The sequence below is a fragment of the Pleurodeles waltl genome, chromosome 2_1 (genome assembly GCF_031143425.1).
Source record: "Pleurodeles waltl isolate 20211129_DDA chromosome 2_1, aPleWal1.hap1.20221129, whole genome shotgun sequence".
Classification (NCBI taxonomy): Eukaryota; Metazoa; Chordata; class Amphibia; order Caudata; family Salamandridae; genus Pleurodeles; species Pleurodeles waltl.
Window position 1 is genome coordinate 604,833,400 of NC_090438.1, and position 20,357 is coordinate 604,853,756.

Below are 20,357 nucleotides of genomic sequence, written 5' to 3' on the forward strand. Positions count from 1 at the left end.
CCCGAGCGTTACGGGGGCAGAGATACTCCCTCGTGGAGTCTCAGATCATGCTCCAGTACGTGTTCGTTTGGGCGGAACAGACCCCTCCAGGCGCCCGGTGTGGCGACTGAATGCCTGGTATTTGCAGGACGAAGACTATGCCCACGAGGTCACAACTCACCTTACCCAATACTTCGACCTGAATACGGGATCAGACCAGTCTCCAGGAACACTATGGGCAGCATGTAAGGCCACCCTTAGAGGGCAAGCTAAATACCTCCTCCGTTCCCGCGAAAGGGATCGAAATTCTCAGGTCTCCAAGCTGGAGGCCAAGGCCTTAAGGCTGGAGTGCCAATAAGCGACCTCGCCGTCTGCCTCTACCACGAGACAACTGACCTTAGTCAGAGGCGAAATCAAACACATAATGCTAGAATCGGCTAAACATATCTGGAGAGCTTCCACTGCCCGAATATATGGCTGGGGAGACAAAAATGGGAAGCTCTTGCATTGGTTGGCCACCCGTCCTCTGGCCAACAGAGTTATCCCAGAGATTTTAGATGCCTCGGGCACCCTCACCAAAACACCTATTGATATTGCGCAGAGTTTTGCCTCATATTATGCCAGCCTATATGCGAGGCACCCCCGCCCGATCATTGAGAGAGATGCTCCCCTTCTAAACGACATTACCCTTCCTAAGGTCCCCTCGGAGACAAGAGACAGGCTGGACGAAACTATTAGCCTCGAAGAAATCACCAACGCGATCTCCAGCCTGGCATCGGGTAAGACCCCTGGTCCTGACGGGTTCCCAGCAGAGTTATACAGGAAATGCAGTGACATTCTGGGTCCACACCTTCTTAACATGTACGAGGAGGCTGAGAGACTGGGCCGCTTCCCCGTTGGGATCGATCAAGCCACGATTGTAGTGATCCCCAAAACCCAACCCCCATCACGACATTGTTCAGCGTACCGGCCCATCTCACTCTTAAACAATGAGGTCAAGGTGCTCTCTTCGATCCTTGCCTCTAGATTGAAAACAGTAATGCCCACTCTGGTGCATCCTGACCAATGTGGCTTTATGCCCACCCGCAGCACCAGACACTGCATCAGGCGGCTACATCTGGCCCTGGCCCACCACAAGACCCTGTCGCACAAACCCTTGGCACTACTCCTACTCGATTTTGAGAAAGCCTTTGATACGGTGGACTGGTCTTACCTCGAACAGGTTCTGCAAAGAAACGGGTTCGGCCCCAAATTTCGAAGCCTAATGAGACTCCTATATTCCAGGCCGACAGCCCGAGTCCAGGTGAACGGAGTGGTTTCCGATCCATTCCCCATTGGCCGTGGAACCCGACAGGGATGCCCACTATCTCCCCTGCTCTTCGCATTAATAATAGAACCCTTAGCGATAATACTCCGAGGAGACCCATTGATCGAGGGCTGGTCCTGGCCCACCTACTTAGAGGATCGCGTGGCGTTATACGCAGATGATGTCCTCCTATATATTTCCAACCCGGCCAAAAGCGCCCCCCGCGTGCTGGAAATCCTAGGCCTCTTTGCGGAGGCCTCGGGATTGATCCTAAATCCCACCAAGTCCCTATTGGTCCCCCTGGACAGCTCTAGGGACTTTGTGGACTGGCAGCGAAACATCCCAGTACGAAGAAACAGTTTTAAATACTTGGGAATACACATCTCACTCCTCCCCGAATTGTCATGGGAACTCAACATTACGCCATTAACTAGGAAAATCAAGATTGATCTTCTGCGCTGGAAGACCCTCCCCCTTAATTTGCTCGGCAAAATAGCGCTCTACAAGATGATGATCCTCCCTAGGCTCCTCTACTTATTGCAAAATTTTCCGTTCCCTATACCCATAAAATGGTTCAGGGAAATGGATTCACTGGCGCGCCAATTTATATGGAGCGGAGCTCGCTCACGACTGGCGCTCAAAATTTGCCAAAGAGATGTATACAAGGGGGGCTTAGGCATGTCCAATGTCCACTTTTACTATCTTGCGACGCAGCTGCTTGTAATTAACGACTGGGTGGGTGTTCAGACCCGGCATACCGGTTGGAACTTCAGTCCATGGGCCACCCTCGGATCTTTGGCACCCTCTACGGAGGTCCAATCTCTCAAGACGTCCCGGACGTAACTAAGGTGATTTTACAGGGATGGCGGACTGCTCAGAGGTTGACGGGTTGGCAGGGGCGTCTCACCCAACAGACCCCGCTATGGCATGGGAGACACTTGGCGCAGGTGGCGGGCTTGGAGGGTTTTCGAAACTGGGACAATATAGGTATCTCTACTCTGGGGGACGTCTGGAGAGGGTCGTATATGCGATCCTTTGAGGATCTCCCAAAAAAATTCTCCCTGAATAAGACACAGTTCCACAGATATCTCCAGCTCCAACACGCCCTACTAGCACATGTCCAAATGGGAGAAGACATACCCGAGCACAGTCCTATGGAGGCCAGGGTGCTGATGGGGGACCTGGGTAAGGGAGGTGTTTCCCAGATATACCGCGCCCTGGTCGCCGGCACCCCGGGTTCTCTGGGGGGGCTCCGCCGAAGGTGGGAGGGATGGACGGGCCACATGGAAGGGATGGACTGGGACGAAGCATTGATGGCCCCACGCGCCCTAGCGATGGCCACACGCCTTCGATTGATACAAACATATTACCTTCACACAGCCTATCTCACACCCATCAAACTACACAGAGCGGGCTTACGCCCCACAGCGGAATGCCCTCGCTGCAGAAACCCCACAGCCGACTTTTTCCACATGGTATGGACCTGTCCAGTCATAGTGACATACTGGGAAGCTGTTTTGCAGGAAATCTCCGAGGTCCTACAGGAAGACTTAGAGAGGAGACCTCTGCCCCTTCTTCTGTGGATCATGGGCGACAATGGGTTGAGGAGACCAGACCGAGTTTTCCTTGGGGTGGCGTGCCTGGTAGCCAAGAGGGATATTGTGGCGGGCTGGAAGGCTATAGGTGCCCCAACACTGACTAAATGGAGAAGAGGGGTAGACTGGTGTGCGCAGAATGAAAAACTTGTATATGAGGCCAGAGGCTGTCCAAACAAATATGATAAGATATGGGGGAAGTGGGAGGCTGCCGCAGGTCCTTAGATTAAACAAAGTATAGCCACCAATCATATTGTACTGTCTGGGAGTATGGGCTTGGCTGTTGTTAGATGCACGTTGGCATCTTGTTCTATGTATGTACCATTGTATTTACCCTTTTCTTTTCTCTTTGCAAAATAAAAAAAGTCTTTATCAAAAAAAAATACCAAGAAATGGTCATTGTTGATCTTTGTTCTATGCATAATGTGTGTAGACTCCCACAAAATATGTGAGCAGGGGCTGGTTGTCCCAAGTGGCTTGATATGTAACATTTTAAACCCAGCCCTGATTTTAACAATACATGCTTTATATGCTGATATTGTTTTAATCTCTTGCGTAAAATGAAAAAAAAGGAAACTACAAATCCCAGAATGCAAAGGTTTGGCCTCTAAAATTCAAAACTGTATGAAAATGTCCTGTAATATCCTGCAACAATTAGTTTTCATCTGGTTTTCCATCTAAAACAAGAGGTTGCCACTTGCAGAATGCTAAAAAAAATCTTTTATTTTGCCTCTTATGTAGTTTTTCTTTAAGGTTAATTGGGAAAGATGGTGGAGAGGGCAGGGATCTTCTTTCACGTAAATGCCTTTACTTTAAAGTGCTGATGGGTGAAAATGTGCAGGCATTTTAAACAGCGGGCTTACTAAACAAGCTGCACTGCCCTGAACAATGCTTCCCACAACCCTGTCCATCAGGTTGGACAATCATCTTTTTACCCTCACCTTTTAAGCTAAAGATAGCGCCCTGAATCCACACCCCTCCCCTCCTAACTTTCACAGCAGCTCAGGTAGATCACCAAGTCCTACAAACAAGAGCTGCTCTTCTGGCGCTCTTATACCAGGCCAGCCCAGGCTTCCACCCTTTGAAAGGCATTTGAAACTGAAGCTTCTGCTGAGGCAGTAATTCATGAGCAACACCACCTGTGTCAAAGCAAGGACCCCTATGAGTACCGGTACTCTCCTTCTCAGAGGAAAAGTTCCAGTACTCAAAGGGAGAAAATAAAAAAGTGCTGGTACTCAGTGCCGGTGAGTACGAGCCCATTTAAAGCATTGACTGCACTTCAAATGCGTTCAGGTACACAGTCAGTTCAGTTCGTACATATTGTACTCCCGTGGATTGCTTCTTCACGAGGGACGCAAAAGAGACAAATATTGGACGCACTTCACAATTACAATGTATTACTTGCCCCGGACAGTTTAGTACTTACAATTTAATGATATCTGCTCCAAACAATTCAACCACAGCTCTGCAGATGTCTTTTAAATGCAATTCCTCTGTAAAACATAGAAGAAAAGAGAGTCACTTAAAAATGACAGCGCCACAGCAAAGACGTAATTCACTATTATACACTAGCTCAGTGGTTCCCAACCTGTGGTGCGGGGACCCGTGGGGGTCCATGAAGCCTCCTCAGGGGGTCAGCAACTGCTTAGTAAGTTAAATATTATTAAGAGATTAAGGGCCAGATGTAGGTACGTTGGGTTTTGCGACTCGCAATTTGCGAGTCGCAAAACCTTATGCACAACAGTGTCCCTGACACTGTTTGCCACTCGCAAGGGGGTCGCAAATGCCCACCTCATGAATATTCATGAGGTGGGTCGCAATTTGAGACCCCCTTGAGAATCGCGGCACTCACAGGGATGGTGGCCTGCTGGAGACAGCAGACCACCATGTCTGTGACTGCTTTTAAATAAAGCTGTTTTTTTTTTGTAATGCAGCCCGTTTTCCTTAAAGGAAAACGAGATGCATTACAAAACTAAAAACTGAAACGTTTTTGTTTCATTTTTTCAGAGCTGGCAGTGGTCCATAGGACCACTGCCTGCTCTGGAAAAAGGTTTTTAATGCCATTCACAAAGGGGAAAGGGTCCCATAGGGACCCCTTCCCTTTTGCGAATGGGTTAGCACCCATTTCAAATGGGTGCTAACTGCGATTGGTTTGCGACCGCGTTCGCGGTCACAAAGCAATCCTGCATTGCACTGCGACTCGCAATTAGGAAGGGGACCCCTTCATAATTGCGACTCGCAAACCGGTTTTGCGATTCGGTATCCAGGTTACTGAATCGCAAAATGGGTTTTGTGCATTGCAAAGTGCAGTTTGCACGTCGAAACAGGGAATTTCGCTGTTTGCGACGTGCAAACTGCTTCCTACATCTGGCCCTAGGTCCCCAGCTTCCAGTAAGGACTCAGTGGGTGGTCCCTGGATTCCAATAATGATTCAGAGGGGTCCCCAGGTTCCAATAGTGATAAAGTGGCAGGTGCACAGAAATCAAAAGGTTGGGTGCCACTGCACTAGCTGACTTCCCTTTGCCAAAATACTGAGAGTATTGAGCATTTACCGTGTGGACAGAGCTAAAATAAACTGGGCTTAGTAGCTGCGAATCAGTATTCCGATTGTTGGGCTACAGTACTGCTGTAGAAATGTGCAATTGCACACTAGGGCCATTGTTTACAGAGGGTGAATTTTCATGTGACCTTCGTGCATCCCATCTTGGATCATTGTTTACAGACGGTGGGCTTTCGCGTGACCTTGGTACCTGCCCTCCTGGGCCATTGTTTACAGCGGATGGGCTTTCAGATGCTGCCTTTCAAGAGAAAGAAAGCTTTGCTTGAAATTCAGGATCATTATAGCTCCAAAGGCTGTATTTGGAAGAGAATGATAATATAGCCTATGTGTTGATTCAGTGAAGAACACTGGGTGGGGTGTGGGAGAACGTGAGGGTGGCGGTATATTTATTTGCATAAAGGGCCTGATTACAACTTTGGAGGAGGTGTTAATCCGTCCCAAAAGTGATGGTAAAGTGACGGATATACCATCAGCCGTATTACGAGTCCATTATATCCTATGGAACTCGTAATACGGCTGGTGGTATATCTGTCACATTTGGGACGGATTAACACCTCCTCCAAAGTTGTAATCAGGCCCTTAGTGTGCGTTACTAATAGTGCCATGGCCTCGAGCACTCTGTTATCTGTCTCCATAAGGGGCCTATCTTCTTGATATGAGCAGTGTCTCTAGGAACGTGGTCAAATACCAGCCATTCCTGATGCAATATTAATGTGCTTGTGTGTGTGCACGAGTTATGCATGAGTACTAGAAAGGCACAGGATAGAGCGCCCCCTTAATGAAACCAAGCATCCCCTCGTGGATCATTAAAATAACGCTATGGACCGTGTAATCTCTTTTACTTCGTTACCCTTTTTTCCTTGGAAATGCAGGTGGTAAGATGATAGCTTAGGGGCCCATTCACACAAGATGTGGAAATCCAAAAATTGTAGGTTCATCCTGCAAACTGCTAAGATTTGAACATTTTTCACGATTCACAGATTCCTAATCAGCATACCTAGAACGTCTAGGCATGATTTTGATTTCCAGGGTACCATCAGTGGCATAAGGAAATCTTGCAAGGAATGGTGAGGAGGTCCTTCGCAATACTTATACCCTCGAGCTGACAAGCTGAGGGGGCCCTCCTTTATGTAAGGAACGCTGCCCCCCCACCTCCACTGCAGGGGCTCTAGGGGTGTCCGTTACACCATTGGGTACCATATTTAATAAAGGTGCCCTTGGGATGCAATGGGCAACTGCGTCTTCTTTTTTTTGCTAGGGGGCACTTACTTTGGTATTACAGAAGGGGACACAGAGGTTTATGCAAACCTTTCTATATAATAGATTGCAAGGGCACACATAGGGGGTCATTCCGACTTTGGCGGGCGGCGGAGGCCGCCCGCCAAAGTAACCCCATTGGAAGACCGCTCCGCGGTCAAGAGACCGCTGGGGTCATTCCGACTTTCCCGCTGGGCCGGCGGGTGACCGCCAAAAGGGCGCCCGCCGGCCTAGCGGGAAAGACACTGCAACAAGGAAGCCGGCTCCGAATGGAGCCGGCGGAGTTGCAGGGGTGCGACGGGTGCAGTGGCACCTGTCGCGATTTTCACTGTCTGCAAAGCAGACAGTGAAAATCCTGCTGGGGCCCTGTTAGGGGGCCCCTGCACTGCCCATGCCAGTGGCATGGGCAGTGCAGGGGCCCCAAGGGGCCCCACGACACCCGTTCCCGCCATCCTGTTTCTGGCGGTGAAAACCACCAGGAACAGGCTGGCGGGAAGGGGGTCGGAATCCCCATTGTGGCGCTGCAAGCAGCGCCGCCATGGAGGATTCCCCCAGCCGGGGGAAATCCGGCGGGAATCCGCCGGACCCGGCTGGGAGACCGCGGCTGCCGCCAGCCTGTTGGCGGTTCTTCCGGCATCCTCCACTCTGGCGGTCATAGACCGCCAGGGTTGGAATGAGGCCCATAGTGTTAATGCAATCCCAAAGAGGCATCTGTATGGGTGTGCGGGCCCATCCACATGAATGAACATCTTTGCCCTTGAGCCTGTAGATGAATGTACTAAGGCAAACAAGCCTTCAGGAGGCACTATGTAGGAGGTGTCATATTGTCAGTGTGCCTACTGGCGGGGGCATGGGCCCACCGGGACTCATGCAGCATCCCTCCACAGGCTGGTGCAATAAAACACTGCACTTGCCCCAGTGACTACCCCTTCATCCACCTGATAGGCTGGGTCAACTGCGAGTGAGAAATGGAGCAGCAGTGCCTCTGTCTCTCACTGCTGTAACCCACCAACAAAAGGACCTCACTTGTGTGTTTGGACCTGCACTAAGGAAATTTCCTGTAATCTGGCACGTGGTTATCTGCACCATGTGCGCCAGAAGATGGAGCCCCTGGTGCAGAATACAACCATGCCCCACACTGGACAATCCATACTACTGCTGTAGAAATGTGCAATTGCACACTTAACTTTTTCCCCTTTGGTCACAAAACATGGGGGTCTTTCGGAGCACTTTCAATCCCTATCTTTACACTTAATTCACCATTTATTGGTTACAAGTGATGTTTGCAAGTGGGAAAAGTCATTGGTAAATGTTTGCAGGGGTGGATCCTCCATTAGGGTGGAGGAGTGTCAACCCTCCCCCGCCAGCAGCGGGAGCTGCAAAACTTTTACAAGACAGCAATTATAAACTGAGCAGCATCAGGATTGGCCGAAAGGCAGGCTTGTAGCCTGTACCTGCAGCATCAAAGCAGAGGAGACGGAGGAGCTGAGTGGTGCAGCGGTGTTCAGGTAAGTGGGTTTTTTAAACTATTAATTTAATGTTTATTCCCCCACCCCCAACGTGCCGCCCTGCCCTTTCCTTGACCCTGCGAGCCACGACTGAATGTTTGTGAAGCCAATTGTGAGTTTTCTCAATATTCCCACTAGTCACTCCACTGGGAAATGCAATGTAATTATTCAGTTCGATTTGGGAATTGCATTGACCACAGCCCTAAGTAAATTTATGTATGTCTGACCATCACATTTAACGCTGTAGCTGACATAAAATGGGTAAACACTAAAATCTAAAAGAATGCTGTAGCACAGTTCAGAGTAAATGGAAATGACGCCAACATTACATTACAAAACAAATAAATAGACTGTTATTTGAACTTGAACACGTCTTCAACAGAGGTGTAGGTCATTTGAACTAATGCTTTTTAGACTTCATCCTCCCGCCAGAATTATTGGAAGTTTACTCCCTCTAACCCACAAATGAAGAATTTGGGCATTAACTTTCACTTCAAAATGACAACTAAGCATAAGATGTTATAAAATAATTTTCGCCGTTTTTACTTATTGAAGATATTTTCTCACTACCTGTCTTTATTCAATTAAGTGCAATGATCTTCCTGGTGTCGTCCTCCTATAGTTACATCAAAAGAGATTTTTTGCCACGTAGTCTCCTGGGAGTAGCAATGGGCCACACTTGACAGTTGTAAACTTTAAAAGTGATGGTTATCCCACCATATAGCACTAGTCAGAATAAGGAAAAACTGGTGATTCCAGGGCCCACTTTCTGTAGTTCAAGGTATTGACCACTAACAATGTGACAGAAAGGCCATTACACCTCAACCTTCTACATCCTGGTTGGTGGTAAGGGTAGAGTAAGTCAGTGAGCCTCTGCTAACATGTGAATTGCATACATGTTTGGTAACTCTTCAAGTATACACAATTAGAACAACATTTCTAACTAACAGAGTATGGCTACCCTTGACAAACATTCAAATACAGTGTCAAGAAGAGCATGTTCCATTTACCCATGAAATTGTAATTCATTGAAAGTTTGGGCTATGCTACAAACAATAGTGCAAAAGAATACTGTATCAGCACTTCTGCAATATTTTCTAAATATATTGTATCCTTATTTGGCAGTGCGGATTGTCGTTTCACATTTTTGGCAAACATTTTCAACCTGAAAGAAGAACAACATAATCCCATGATATAAAGTTTATGTGGTGTTGACCGAAATAGTATTTGACTAAAATGTATTCCCTATGGCCAATAATCTCACTCTAATCATCTTTAAACACACAGAAAAGGATACACCGCTATACCGATATTCTGATCTGTATTTAGACATCAGCTTATCTTTCACTACTTCTGTTCTATTCAGGGAGTGTTACCAGAGTATTTCCATAATTGAGTGCCAAGCACCTCCATAGGCTAAGATTGAGCTTCACTCAAGGGATGTCCTTCATTTGGGGGCTGTATCAAGACCTCAGCTACTATATATTCCCTTAGTCTCAGTGCTTTGTCGCTCTATACCAGTATTTGCTTTGCTTTGAACACAGTTTATGCCATGGTCCATTAGTTAAGATCTATGCTCCAACATATAAATGTAGGCTTCATATTTGCTTTCCATTTTATATCTATTTCCCTCTTAACTAATATGAGAATTATCTTTCATTGCTGGATTAAAGGTAAAATGAATATTTTCAGGTCTACCATAATTGGTATATTTGGTCATCTCAGTTAACCTCTCTATTAACTTCTACCAATAGTTTTTAGTCACTTCTTATGCTCATACCATGTCAAACAACTTTTGCTTTTCTTGGTTGTTTCTCAAACATACCTGCTTCTATCCCGGGTGCATTTTATTCAATATAACCATAGTGTTCTATGTCCTTTGTGTAAAGATATACGTTGTGTACTTAACATTGATTTATATCATACCCTCTTTGAATAAATATGCACTGATTCCCTTTTTCAAGACAGATCTCCCTCTCTGAATTAGTAGCCTATTTCTCACATATCCTACCTTAGTAGCTAGGGGGCTTGATCAAATAAGGCTATATAAAATGCTGAAAACTGCCTCCCAAACTGCCCTAGGATAACTACTACCAACAGACACCCAGCAAAGTCTGCTCCACTGATGTCACCTATTGATGTGACAACTCTGCCATACTGAATAAATTGACTCGTCAGTAAATCAGTCTAAAAACAATCTCCTAGAACTTGTGCCATACTTGTGTCCTTTATATGGTTATTCACAGTGGGTTTTTAACTTTAGTTCTGCAAGCAAACAGTATCAGTTCATTAGTCCATAACCAAACACAATCTGCTAAACAGTTAATCAGGAGTTGCACCATTATTATACCATGTGTGTTTTCGACTCTTGGTATGACTGTAGGTGTGTTTTGCTGCAGCATGTCACTCCTAGATTAAATCTGTTCAGTACTCCACTCCTGTACCTTATAATTATATTGAAATTGGGGCATGTCTGGAATGACTTAGTCAGACAGTCAAAAACTTTGTTTATTTATACAACGAGGTTGGGGAAATGAAATGAAGTTGGGGGAACCTCATAAAAATCCACCAATTCCCTTACATATTATCTACCAAACCTTTTACAATCCCCTGAATTGCAATTAAAAATCTCCCAATTGCACACCCGACATCCAAAAACTTCATGTTTACCAGCGGGCTAAGAGCTTGATTATGATTTATAATTCCACATTTGACAAAAATTAGTTTTAAAATTGATTTTCGCCCATCTAAAAACCATAAACAAATCAATAAACTATGTGCCCCATTACACTTTGTCTTCATCCCAAAGGGGCACATACCCTGCTCATCCCTCATTGCTGATTTTTATCCTCTTATCTTCCTAACATGGATTTATCCTGACCCTAAATTTTAGTAATGCATCCCTAATCTTGGGGGTTGGTAAGGCTTCAATGTATGGGAAGCTATAGCTCCAGCGTTTTATGCAGAAACTGATTTGAGGGTTTTTCACTCAAATACGATAGATCCTCATCTCTATTTAGATGCAAGTGTGCATAGCTCTTTGGGGATCCGCTACCGCTGTTTCCACTGATCCATCTTTAAAGTCAACCTATTACAGATTTTATTTAGTGTGTCTTTGTTTTTATTTTACCAACAAACACCATTATTAAAAGGTGTGAGCTACATTGGTGATCTGCTAGGTAATTTTATTCATATAACTGGATCCCTACATTTTCCAGAGAAATATAATTTCAGCACTCCCTTAGGGTTCATTTAACCACAAGGTTGAGTCCGCACAGGTGGTATTATCCAACCTGGGTGGAGATAGGTGGCCAAATGACGAAGCATGACACTATAATCTGTGTGAGACCACCTAGTCTGTAAGGAGGAACCCCTCAAATAGGTCCTCAATACACGGTTATCACAATCATACTTTATTTCTGAATAGATCGCAGAAAATAGTGATCTCATTACAAATTGAACAGGCCCTGCTGGTCTGTTCACTAGATCCCCCCCATACTTTCTGTGTATATAAGTTTGAAAAATGTCTAGTGTTTGCTGAACAGGTCAATAAGGAAACTGATAGTTGTAGAACCATGGGAAGTAGACGCATTGATGATAGTGTTTGATATTATCAAATCATCCTGTCCCATGGCTCTAGAACTATCAGTTTCCTTAGTTACCTGTTCAGTAATTTAGGTCTGGATGGAATCAGAGTCTCTGAGCAGCTGTGACTATTATTACAGAACACACAACATTTGAAGTAGGACTCAGCTATTGAGTACATCCTGCTCAAAAAGCTGAATACTTCTTTGGTTTCGATACAGCCAATAGTATGGTCCAACTAGCTTCATAATAATAACAGCAGTACCTTTTAAAACACAAGCCCCTTCAGAACTGTCCCAAGAATGTCAGTGGCATGTATTCACTTGTATTAGTTTATTTATGCATTAGCGAAAGCAAGGTCTAGTGCATTGATTCTTGCAGAGGAAAACAAGTGTATTCCCTGCAATAGTGATTGTGAACGTCTGAATGGGGGATATGTTGGAAATGGCCTTTCTGCAGGGTCTCCCCCAAACATTTTTGCCTTCCTCCTTCTCCTTTTCTGACCTCTTTTTTTGCTGGCTTTAGGACTCTGCACACTTTACCACTTGTAATCAGGGCTAAAGTGCATATGCTCTCTCCTTAAAACATGGTGACATTGGCTCATACCCAATTGGCATATTTAATTTACTTGCAAGTCATCCCTAGCATGTGCCCCGGGCCTGTAAATTAAATACTACTAGTGGGCCTGCAGCACTGATTGTGCCACCCACATAAGTAGCCCCTTAACCATGTCTCAGGCCTGCCATTGCAAGGCCTGTGTGTGCAGTTTCACAGACACTTCGACTTGGCATGTAAAATTACTTGCCAAGCCTTAAGCTCCCCTTTTTCTACATGTAAGTGAGAGAGCGTATTTTGATATTACATATTATAGACGTGAAATGCTTATGTCTAACAATGCTGTATTAATAAAACATTCATTAAAAGCGTATTCATAAAAATGGAGAATCGTTCACATGTATAAACTAATGTCAACTGTAAGGAATAATCGTTTATAGTTTGCCTAACTGAGCACATTAAAACGTATAAAACTGCATTCATTAAACTCGTATATCTTAAGTTAGCATGAGCCAAGCAGAAGCTGTGTAGCTCTCATATTAAAGCGTATTTTTCCTGTCTCTTCAGTGTGCAGAACTTGCAAACGACCATGACCCAGCTATTGTTCTCTCTGTATTAGTTCGAAACATCGGGATAATTTCCCATCCGCATGCTAGCATCTTTTAGTATAAAATGATTGTGCTTCGAAACATTTGTAGATACTTCCAAGGACAATGAGACGAGGGAACGTGAACTTTTAACCTGAGACGTGTGCCAAGCTGATGAAGTAACCCCGGATATGCCACCTACGGAAGACTGATTATGAAGACCAATCAGAAGACGATATATTATCGAGAGATGACAAATGCATTACTTAATGTATAATTTGATAGGTTAACAATGATGGGGTGTATTGACTGACCAATAGAATTTTGGGGAAATGAATTACTAGAAAGGGATAAAAACCCATGACACAGGAAATAACGGGGCATTAGGTAGGGAATGATATTGATTACATCCCGAAACTCTGTCACACTATTCTGTGATTTGAGACTTAGACAAACCATCCTTGCCCATATTACTGCCCCTTACACTTTTCTCCTTATGAGGAGAGTGTCTCTTGCCTCTAACTTAGATAGACTGACGGCGATCTGACTGATGTCCTGAAGACGAAGACTGATCCTGAATGCTGACTTAATCAGAGGAGGGTAATTATAAAATTGCTAATGAGAATTAATTTGCCTTTCTTTCTAGGTACCAACTGCTGTATGTTTTGATAGAGACCTTAGTTAGATGTTTTCCAAATTGGTGTTCAAAATTGTTTTGCATGACGCCCAACATGCTAATGCTAATTAGAGGTTAGACGAGGTATTCACTCTGACTGACAAACTGACGTGACTGACGTGGTGCTATGCTGAACTAGTATCTTAGAAAGTTCGATGTGTTATAATCCGCTCATATCTATCTGATTATTCATGTTACTAATCTTTGCATTATCGAAAGCTTATTACGGTTGCCATCTTATAATCGTGCTTACATGTTTATTGACTTTGAGATTAATGCCTTTGCTACTAGGTTGAAATCAATAGGGAATAAAACGTATTAACTCCATTAAGGTGTGGTTATTCATGACTGAAAGGTCATGGTTGCGCCGAATGTTCGTTAATGTCTAAAGTGAGAGATATTTTGATGTTAAACATTGACAATGTTATTGACCTATTGATTGATATTTTGATTAGTTATCTCGTCCTACGGTGTCTCACCACTGGGCCCAAAGATTCATTGGCCTAAAACGAGTCCTGATGTGTATAAATTGACATAGACGGACGCGTTAACATAAGTCACCCTTAAGGTAGGCCCGAGGTAACCCATAGGCCAGGGCGCAATGTAGGTAAAAGGCAAAACATGTACATGTGTGTTTTGTATGTCCTGGTAGTGGAAAACTCCTAAGTTAGTTTTCCAATACTGTGCAGCTTGCTCCTTTCATAGGACAGCATTAGGGCTACCCTCATATACTGTTTGAGTGGTAGATTCTGATCAGAAAGGGGGTAAACAGGTCATGTTTAGTATGGCCAGAATGTTAATAGAAAATCCTGCTTGATGGTAACATTGGATTTTATTACTATTTTAGAAATGCCACTTTTAGAAAGTGAGCATTTCTCTACACCTAAAATACATCTGTGCCTTACAGCCTGTCTCCAATCCACGTCTGGGCTGGGCTGGTTGACAGCTCTCTTGTGCATTTCACCCAGACAACCACAAACACAGGATACTCAGTCACACCTGCACTCACCTGCATATTTAATGGGTCTTCCTGGGCTAAGAGGGCTTGACACTTACATTTGAAAGGCTTGTGGCCTGTCCTCACACAATGGCTTGCCAAACCCCCTACTGGGGCCCTGGCAGACAGACATGTACTGAAAGGGGATCTTGTGCACTTCAAAACTACTCTTTGAAGTCTCCCCCACTTCAGAGGCATTTTTGGGTATATAAATGGAGTCCCTGATCCCACCAAACCAGACACTTCTGGACCAGATCCTGCAACCTGTCAAGAGTAACTGCCTGGCTGCCCAAAGGACTCACCTGTACTGCTTTGCTGTGAAGGACTGCTGCCTTGCTGGCCTCTGACGTTGCTGGGAAGTGCTCTCCAAGGGCTTGGATTGAGCTTGCCTCCTGTTTTCTGAAGTCTCAGGGCCAAAAAGACTTAGGGGGTCATTACAACCTCGGCGGTCTTGGAAAAAGACCACAGAGGCTGCGAGAGACAGAATACCGCCATTGCTGGCGGTATTCCTGGCTCCCTATTATGACATTTCCGCTGGGCCAGCAGACGGTAACAGTGTTACCGTCCTCTGGCCCAGCGGAAATGTCACATCAACATTGCTGCCGGCTCGTAATAGAGCTCGTAATAGAGCCGGCGGCAATGCTGATGTGCTGATGTGCGCATTTCACTGCCCGAAATTCGGGCAGTGAAATGCGTGACAGGGGTATGCCTGGGGGCCCCAAGTCCCCTTACCGCCAGCCGTTCCATGGCGGTGTTTACCGCCACGGACAGGCTGGCGGTCAGAGACTCATAATCCCCAGGGCAGCGGTGCTTGCCCTGGGGATTATGACTGCCAGGTGGAAGCCTGGCGGTATGTTGGAGGGGCCGGCGGTATGGCCGTGGCTATTGCGCCACGGTCATAATTGCTGTCGGAACACCGCCAGCCTGTTGGCGGTGTTACCGCCACCTTACCGCCGGCCGCCAGGGTCGTAATGACCCCCTTAATCTCTTCAATGAAACTCCTTGTGCGCTGAAAAATCGACACACAGCCGAACCGGAACATTGCAGCCGGACTTCCCGAGCGAAGATCGATGCAGCGCCTGCTTTGCGACCGAAAATTCAATGCACGGCCCTACTGGATCGACACACAGCCGAGCCGGAACGAAGCAGCCCAACTTCCTGAGTGAAGAATTGACGCAGCGCCTGCTGTGCGACAGAAAATTTCAGGCATTGCCTACCAGATCGATACAACGTCTGTGACTTTTTCACACAAGCCCAGATTTTTTCTGCGCATCATCCATGGGCGTCCAAATATTCCCACATTGCAGTGAGGAACCAAGACTGCGCGCCGGAAATTGACGCAAAGCCTCTTGCAGCATGGAAAGAAACAAAGCATTGTCTGTGCGGCATCGGAAAATCCAATGCACACCTTAATTTTTTCACACATCTCCTCCTCTGCGGCCTCCGTGCATGGTAATTTCGACGCAAACCAGGTACTTTGTGCAAACAAGAGACAACTGTTTATTTCTAAGATTTAAAACTCTTTTTAAACTTGCAAAAGGGCGGATGCTGGGGGATGTCAAGTTGGCATTGCTCCCTTATGACGAACCTTGTTTTTATTAAATGGGGTTGAAAACAAATTAGTCTTGGTGGCATGTTCTTTTCTCCACAGGTAGGTCACAACTTGTGACCCCATTGGGAATAACCGTACTCACTGGGATGGTGGCCTGCTGCCGACAGCAGACCACCATGTCTGTGACTCCTTTTAAAATAAAGCAGGTTTTTTTTCTAATGCAAGTCATTTTCCTTAAAGGAAAACCGGATGCATTACAAAAAAAAAAAATGAAACGTTTTTTTTCCTGTTTTTTCAGAGCAGGGAGTGGTCCTTCGGACCACTCCCTGCTCTGAAAAAAGTTGTGCGTCCCCATTCACAAAGGTCCTTGGGACCCCTTCCCGTTTGAGAATGGTTACTACCAACTTGAAAATGATGGTAACTGCGTATGTTTTGCAACGCATTCACACTTGCAAAACATTCATACATGCCAGTGCTATTCATTTTAGGAAGGGATGCCCTAAACACACCTCTTCCTAAAACCAAATCGCAAAAGCAATATGCGATTCAGTGACAAATTACCGAATCGCATTTTGCCTCTTGTACATGGCAAAATGGATTTTACCCGTCGCAAACGGCTGACCGGTAAAATGGTTCATACATCTGGCCCTATGTGACCAATCTGAACAACATTTATCAGAAGCTAGGAAGGATTTGTTTTCTATGGGTATGTCAATGTTTGTGCCAATTGATAAAGTGGGGGCATAGTTAAACGTGGAGGGTCAATACAATTTTTTCATTTGCTTATAACTTTGGTAATGTCTGATCAATCTTTTGGAAGTCTGGCAAGTAGTTAGCAAGTGATACCCAGTGCAGGTATATTAGGTTTCATGAAGAGTCAATGTGAGGGCAAAAATAAAAGGGGGGGGTGAGGAAATGCTCAAAATATTTTTGCTCTTCTGATAACGTTGTCACCATTTGATGGGTCCACATGAAATATGACAGGGACGTCACAAGTTTAACCTTCTTTCTTTTAGAACTTCAAAGTTCCTGCAGGTGGGTGTGTGTTATGTATCAACTTACTTAAAAAAAGACAAAGGTTATAGGGATGTTTATAGGTAGACTCACATTTTAAACGTACAAAACCATAGAAACTCAAATATGCGTGCAGGGAAACATTTCTCCCACAAGCAAGCAGCTCCCTACTTGTGGGAGCAGTGCTGGCTCCCGCAGGATGGTGGGAGCTGGATAGGACCGGAGGGGGTGGTCTTGAGGCTGTCCCCACGGTCCGGTCACTTTCTTATGACTTGTTATGCCTTGACTCTGCATGGGTAAGAGTCACCTGTTGTCCAGTGGTTAAGGTCTCAGACCCCTACACCAACGGTTGAGGGTTCCAGTATAGATGTGTCAGTGGTCATTTCCCTCCTTAAAATTATTTTCAACTTCAAATTTTTGAGTGACATACCGAAAGGGGATCTCACTCTTTTCACTTAACAAATACATTTTATTTTTCATTTTTTCTGGAAATATCTCCTTCTAGATATATATTTCATCAAAGCCATAAAAACCTCTCTCTCTCTCTCTCTCTCTCTCTCTCTCTCTCTCTATCTATCTTTTTCTCTCTCTCAATCTCTTTCTCTAAATCTCTCTCTGTCTCTCAGTCTCTCACTTTATCCCACTCTCTCTCTCTTCCATTTCGTAATGGGTGATTTTAGGGGGTTGGCCACATGCCAGGCCCTGCAGGTTTTCCCTATAGCTATAACTTGTGGCCTAAGGTAACTATAACTTGTACCCTCGCCATGCACTGCTAATTACCCAAGATAATGCAGCACTCATGACAACTTCTATAACATCATTAAAACTATAAATTAAACGCTAGCAGTCAAATTATTGAAGAAACAATTATGCATGGCGAGGGCGCAAGTTATAGTTATGTATGGGCATGAGTTATAGTTACTTGAAATAACTCTAACTATAACTGCTGAATTTCTGTGGTTTTGTGCGAGTAAATAGTAAATTCGGAACCTAACTAAAATGCCCCTGTAACCTTTAATTTTTAAGTGAATATATGTCTATATATTTTTTTTCTCTTTCATGGAAAAAATATAGTTAAAAAGTGAGTTAGGATTCTGACTCCAAATCATCGAACCACTGAAGTTCACCAGTTATGGTTAGCAACGTACACAACATACACTATAACCTGTGCCCCCTGCTATGGGGCCATATTGTTCTCTTGTTTGCTTTTTTGTTTATTTCAGTACATTTGCCAAACTGGTTTTCTTAACATGGTGGGTGGCAGTGTCTTTTTCAGGAAGTGTTTTTTTTTTTTTTCATGATTCTAACCCCAGCTCACAGCTGACATCCCGCTGTGCACAGAGTGGGTTTGCCCTCAGGGCCTGGCCTACAGCCAGGCCATGCATCAACCCCCCCACCATGCACAACATGGGGTTAGCCAGAGATTCTTGCCTGTCCCAAGGGACACCCATCTCACTTTAAAAAAAATGCTTTTCAAGAGTCCCCCATGAGAAAAGGAGAGGTCACACTTGCTCCTGCAAGAGTCCTGTGGGATTGTGGCAACCCCAAACAACAATTTTTTAAAGAACTTTTGCCCCAGGGGTTTGGTCTATCTGGGACCCTCACCTCAAGCTCCGGAGTTAGGATACCCCTAACCTGCTCCTTTATTCCTTTTTTTTTTAGTTTTCAGGACAAACAGGCCATTCCAATTGTCCTGCAATGGCAGCCACAACATTTATTTTCATGGTGCAGCCAGACAATCAGAGCACATGCTCCCTCAGGACTTTGCAGGAGCTTTGCACTCCTGCTTGAATCAGCTAGCCAGCAGGTGGGAAAAAGCCCACTCGGCCAATCAAATTGCTCTATTATTTGAAGATGGGTGCCAGCGGGCATCCTGTGGGACTCCTGCAAACTTAACCATCCAGATATCTATGCATTTTTAATCTTAATTTCATAAATCTACTGAACAGATTTACATTATATCACAAAAGCATACTTTCTGAGCAACAATCCAGCTTTCTGCCAAATGTACTGTAATTCGGTTTTGCCATGTTGACTGTAGCTCTCTTCAGCAAAATGTGTGTTTTGTGTCACCTCTTTTGTCCCGACTCCCATTTGACAGATAAGCTCAAACCCTTCCAGGAAGGAGTTGAGGTGGATGAACTTTTTTGGAAGTTTTCATGAGGGTTCATCAAACAGCACCAAATTGTAAGAAAAACAAAAAAAAATCCTATTTTAACTAGGTCATAACTTTAAGTTCACAGTGGTAACAGTTATATATGTAACTCCTGAAGCCCCCACAATGTTAAAAACATTTAACAGTAAAGGAATAGGGAGTCTGAATGAGTGACAGCCAAGAAGTGACAGAGTACAAGTCTTATCATGGAACAAATATAGACCTCTCTCTAAAACTCCCCAAAAGACATCGCTGCAGTAAGGCAAATGTACTGGGCCATATTTCTATGCTGATTAGAAAATAAATTCAAGGGAAAAAGGTCATCGTGCATTTGTTTAGGCACTACCTGTTTTTCCAAGGGACACCTTCAGTGCAGATTCAGAGGGGTGCACCTGCCAATGCATACCCTTTTATTGTAATATGCACTTAAGTCCATTTGGTGATGATGGTGGTGTGTGTTACACCATAGAAAATAGTACCGTGAAGATGATGCAGAGCTATGATGCTGCAATGCACAGGGTAAAACAATTGCAACATACAAAGGAAATCGAAAGCCTGGATAAAAGGCTTTCGCATGGCATTTCTCAAAAGATTGATGATGCTTACTAATACGAAGCCAATGACAGAGCCTGGAACATTTCACATCAGAGCAGGTTTTTAGAGGGCGACCTAACCATTTCCTACAGCAACAGAAATTCTGCTCATCCTTTATTCGCCCTTTTCAGATGTGTCACACACAGGTATTAAGATAAATGTTTGACCGCACAGTCCTATTTATCATCCTGTCACTGCAATCCATCTCAAAGATTTAGTCTGGCTAATTCTGAGTTACAATTTCATGCCATATGTTGCACACTTCGAGAAAATCCAAAGGCCTGGTTTATTAACGATATTCCCCGGTTGAAAACAGTTTTATGCAAGCAAATATGGCACTGATTTGCAAAAAGTTTTTAGTTTGCATAGGGGAAAGTTAAGCCGGCCTTCCATGACCTAATCCCACATTTCATGGCTGAAGGCATTCTTAAAATTGT

General features: G+C 44.8%; 1 protein-coding gene across 2 annotated transcripts in view; it reads right to left on the minus strand.

Moving 5' to 3' along the window:
• The window catches only part of AOAH (acyloxyacyl hydrolase), an 845,303-nt gene that overhangs the window by 724,900 nt on the left and 100,046 nt on the right, over window positions 1-20,357 (minus strand). For both annotated transcript variants that reach the window (XM_069215577.1, XM_069215569.1), the window contains exon 3: window positions 4,307-4,373. In XM_069215577.1, coding sequence (XP_069071678.1) covers window positions 4,307-4,373 — 67 coding nt within the window. The remainder of the gene's footprint in view (window positions 1-4,306; window positions 4,374-20,357) is intronic.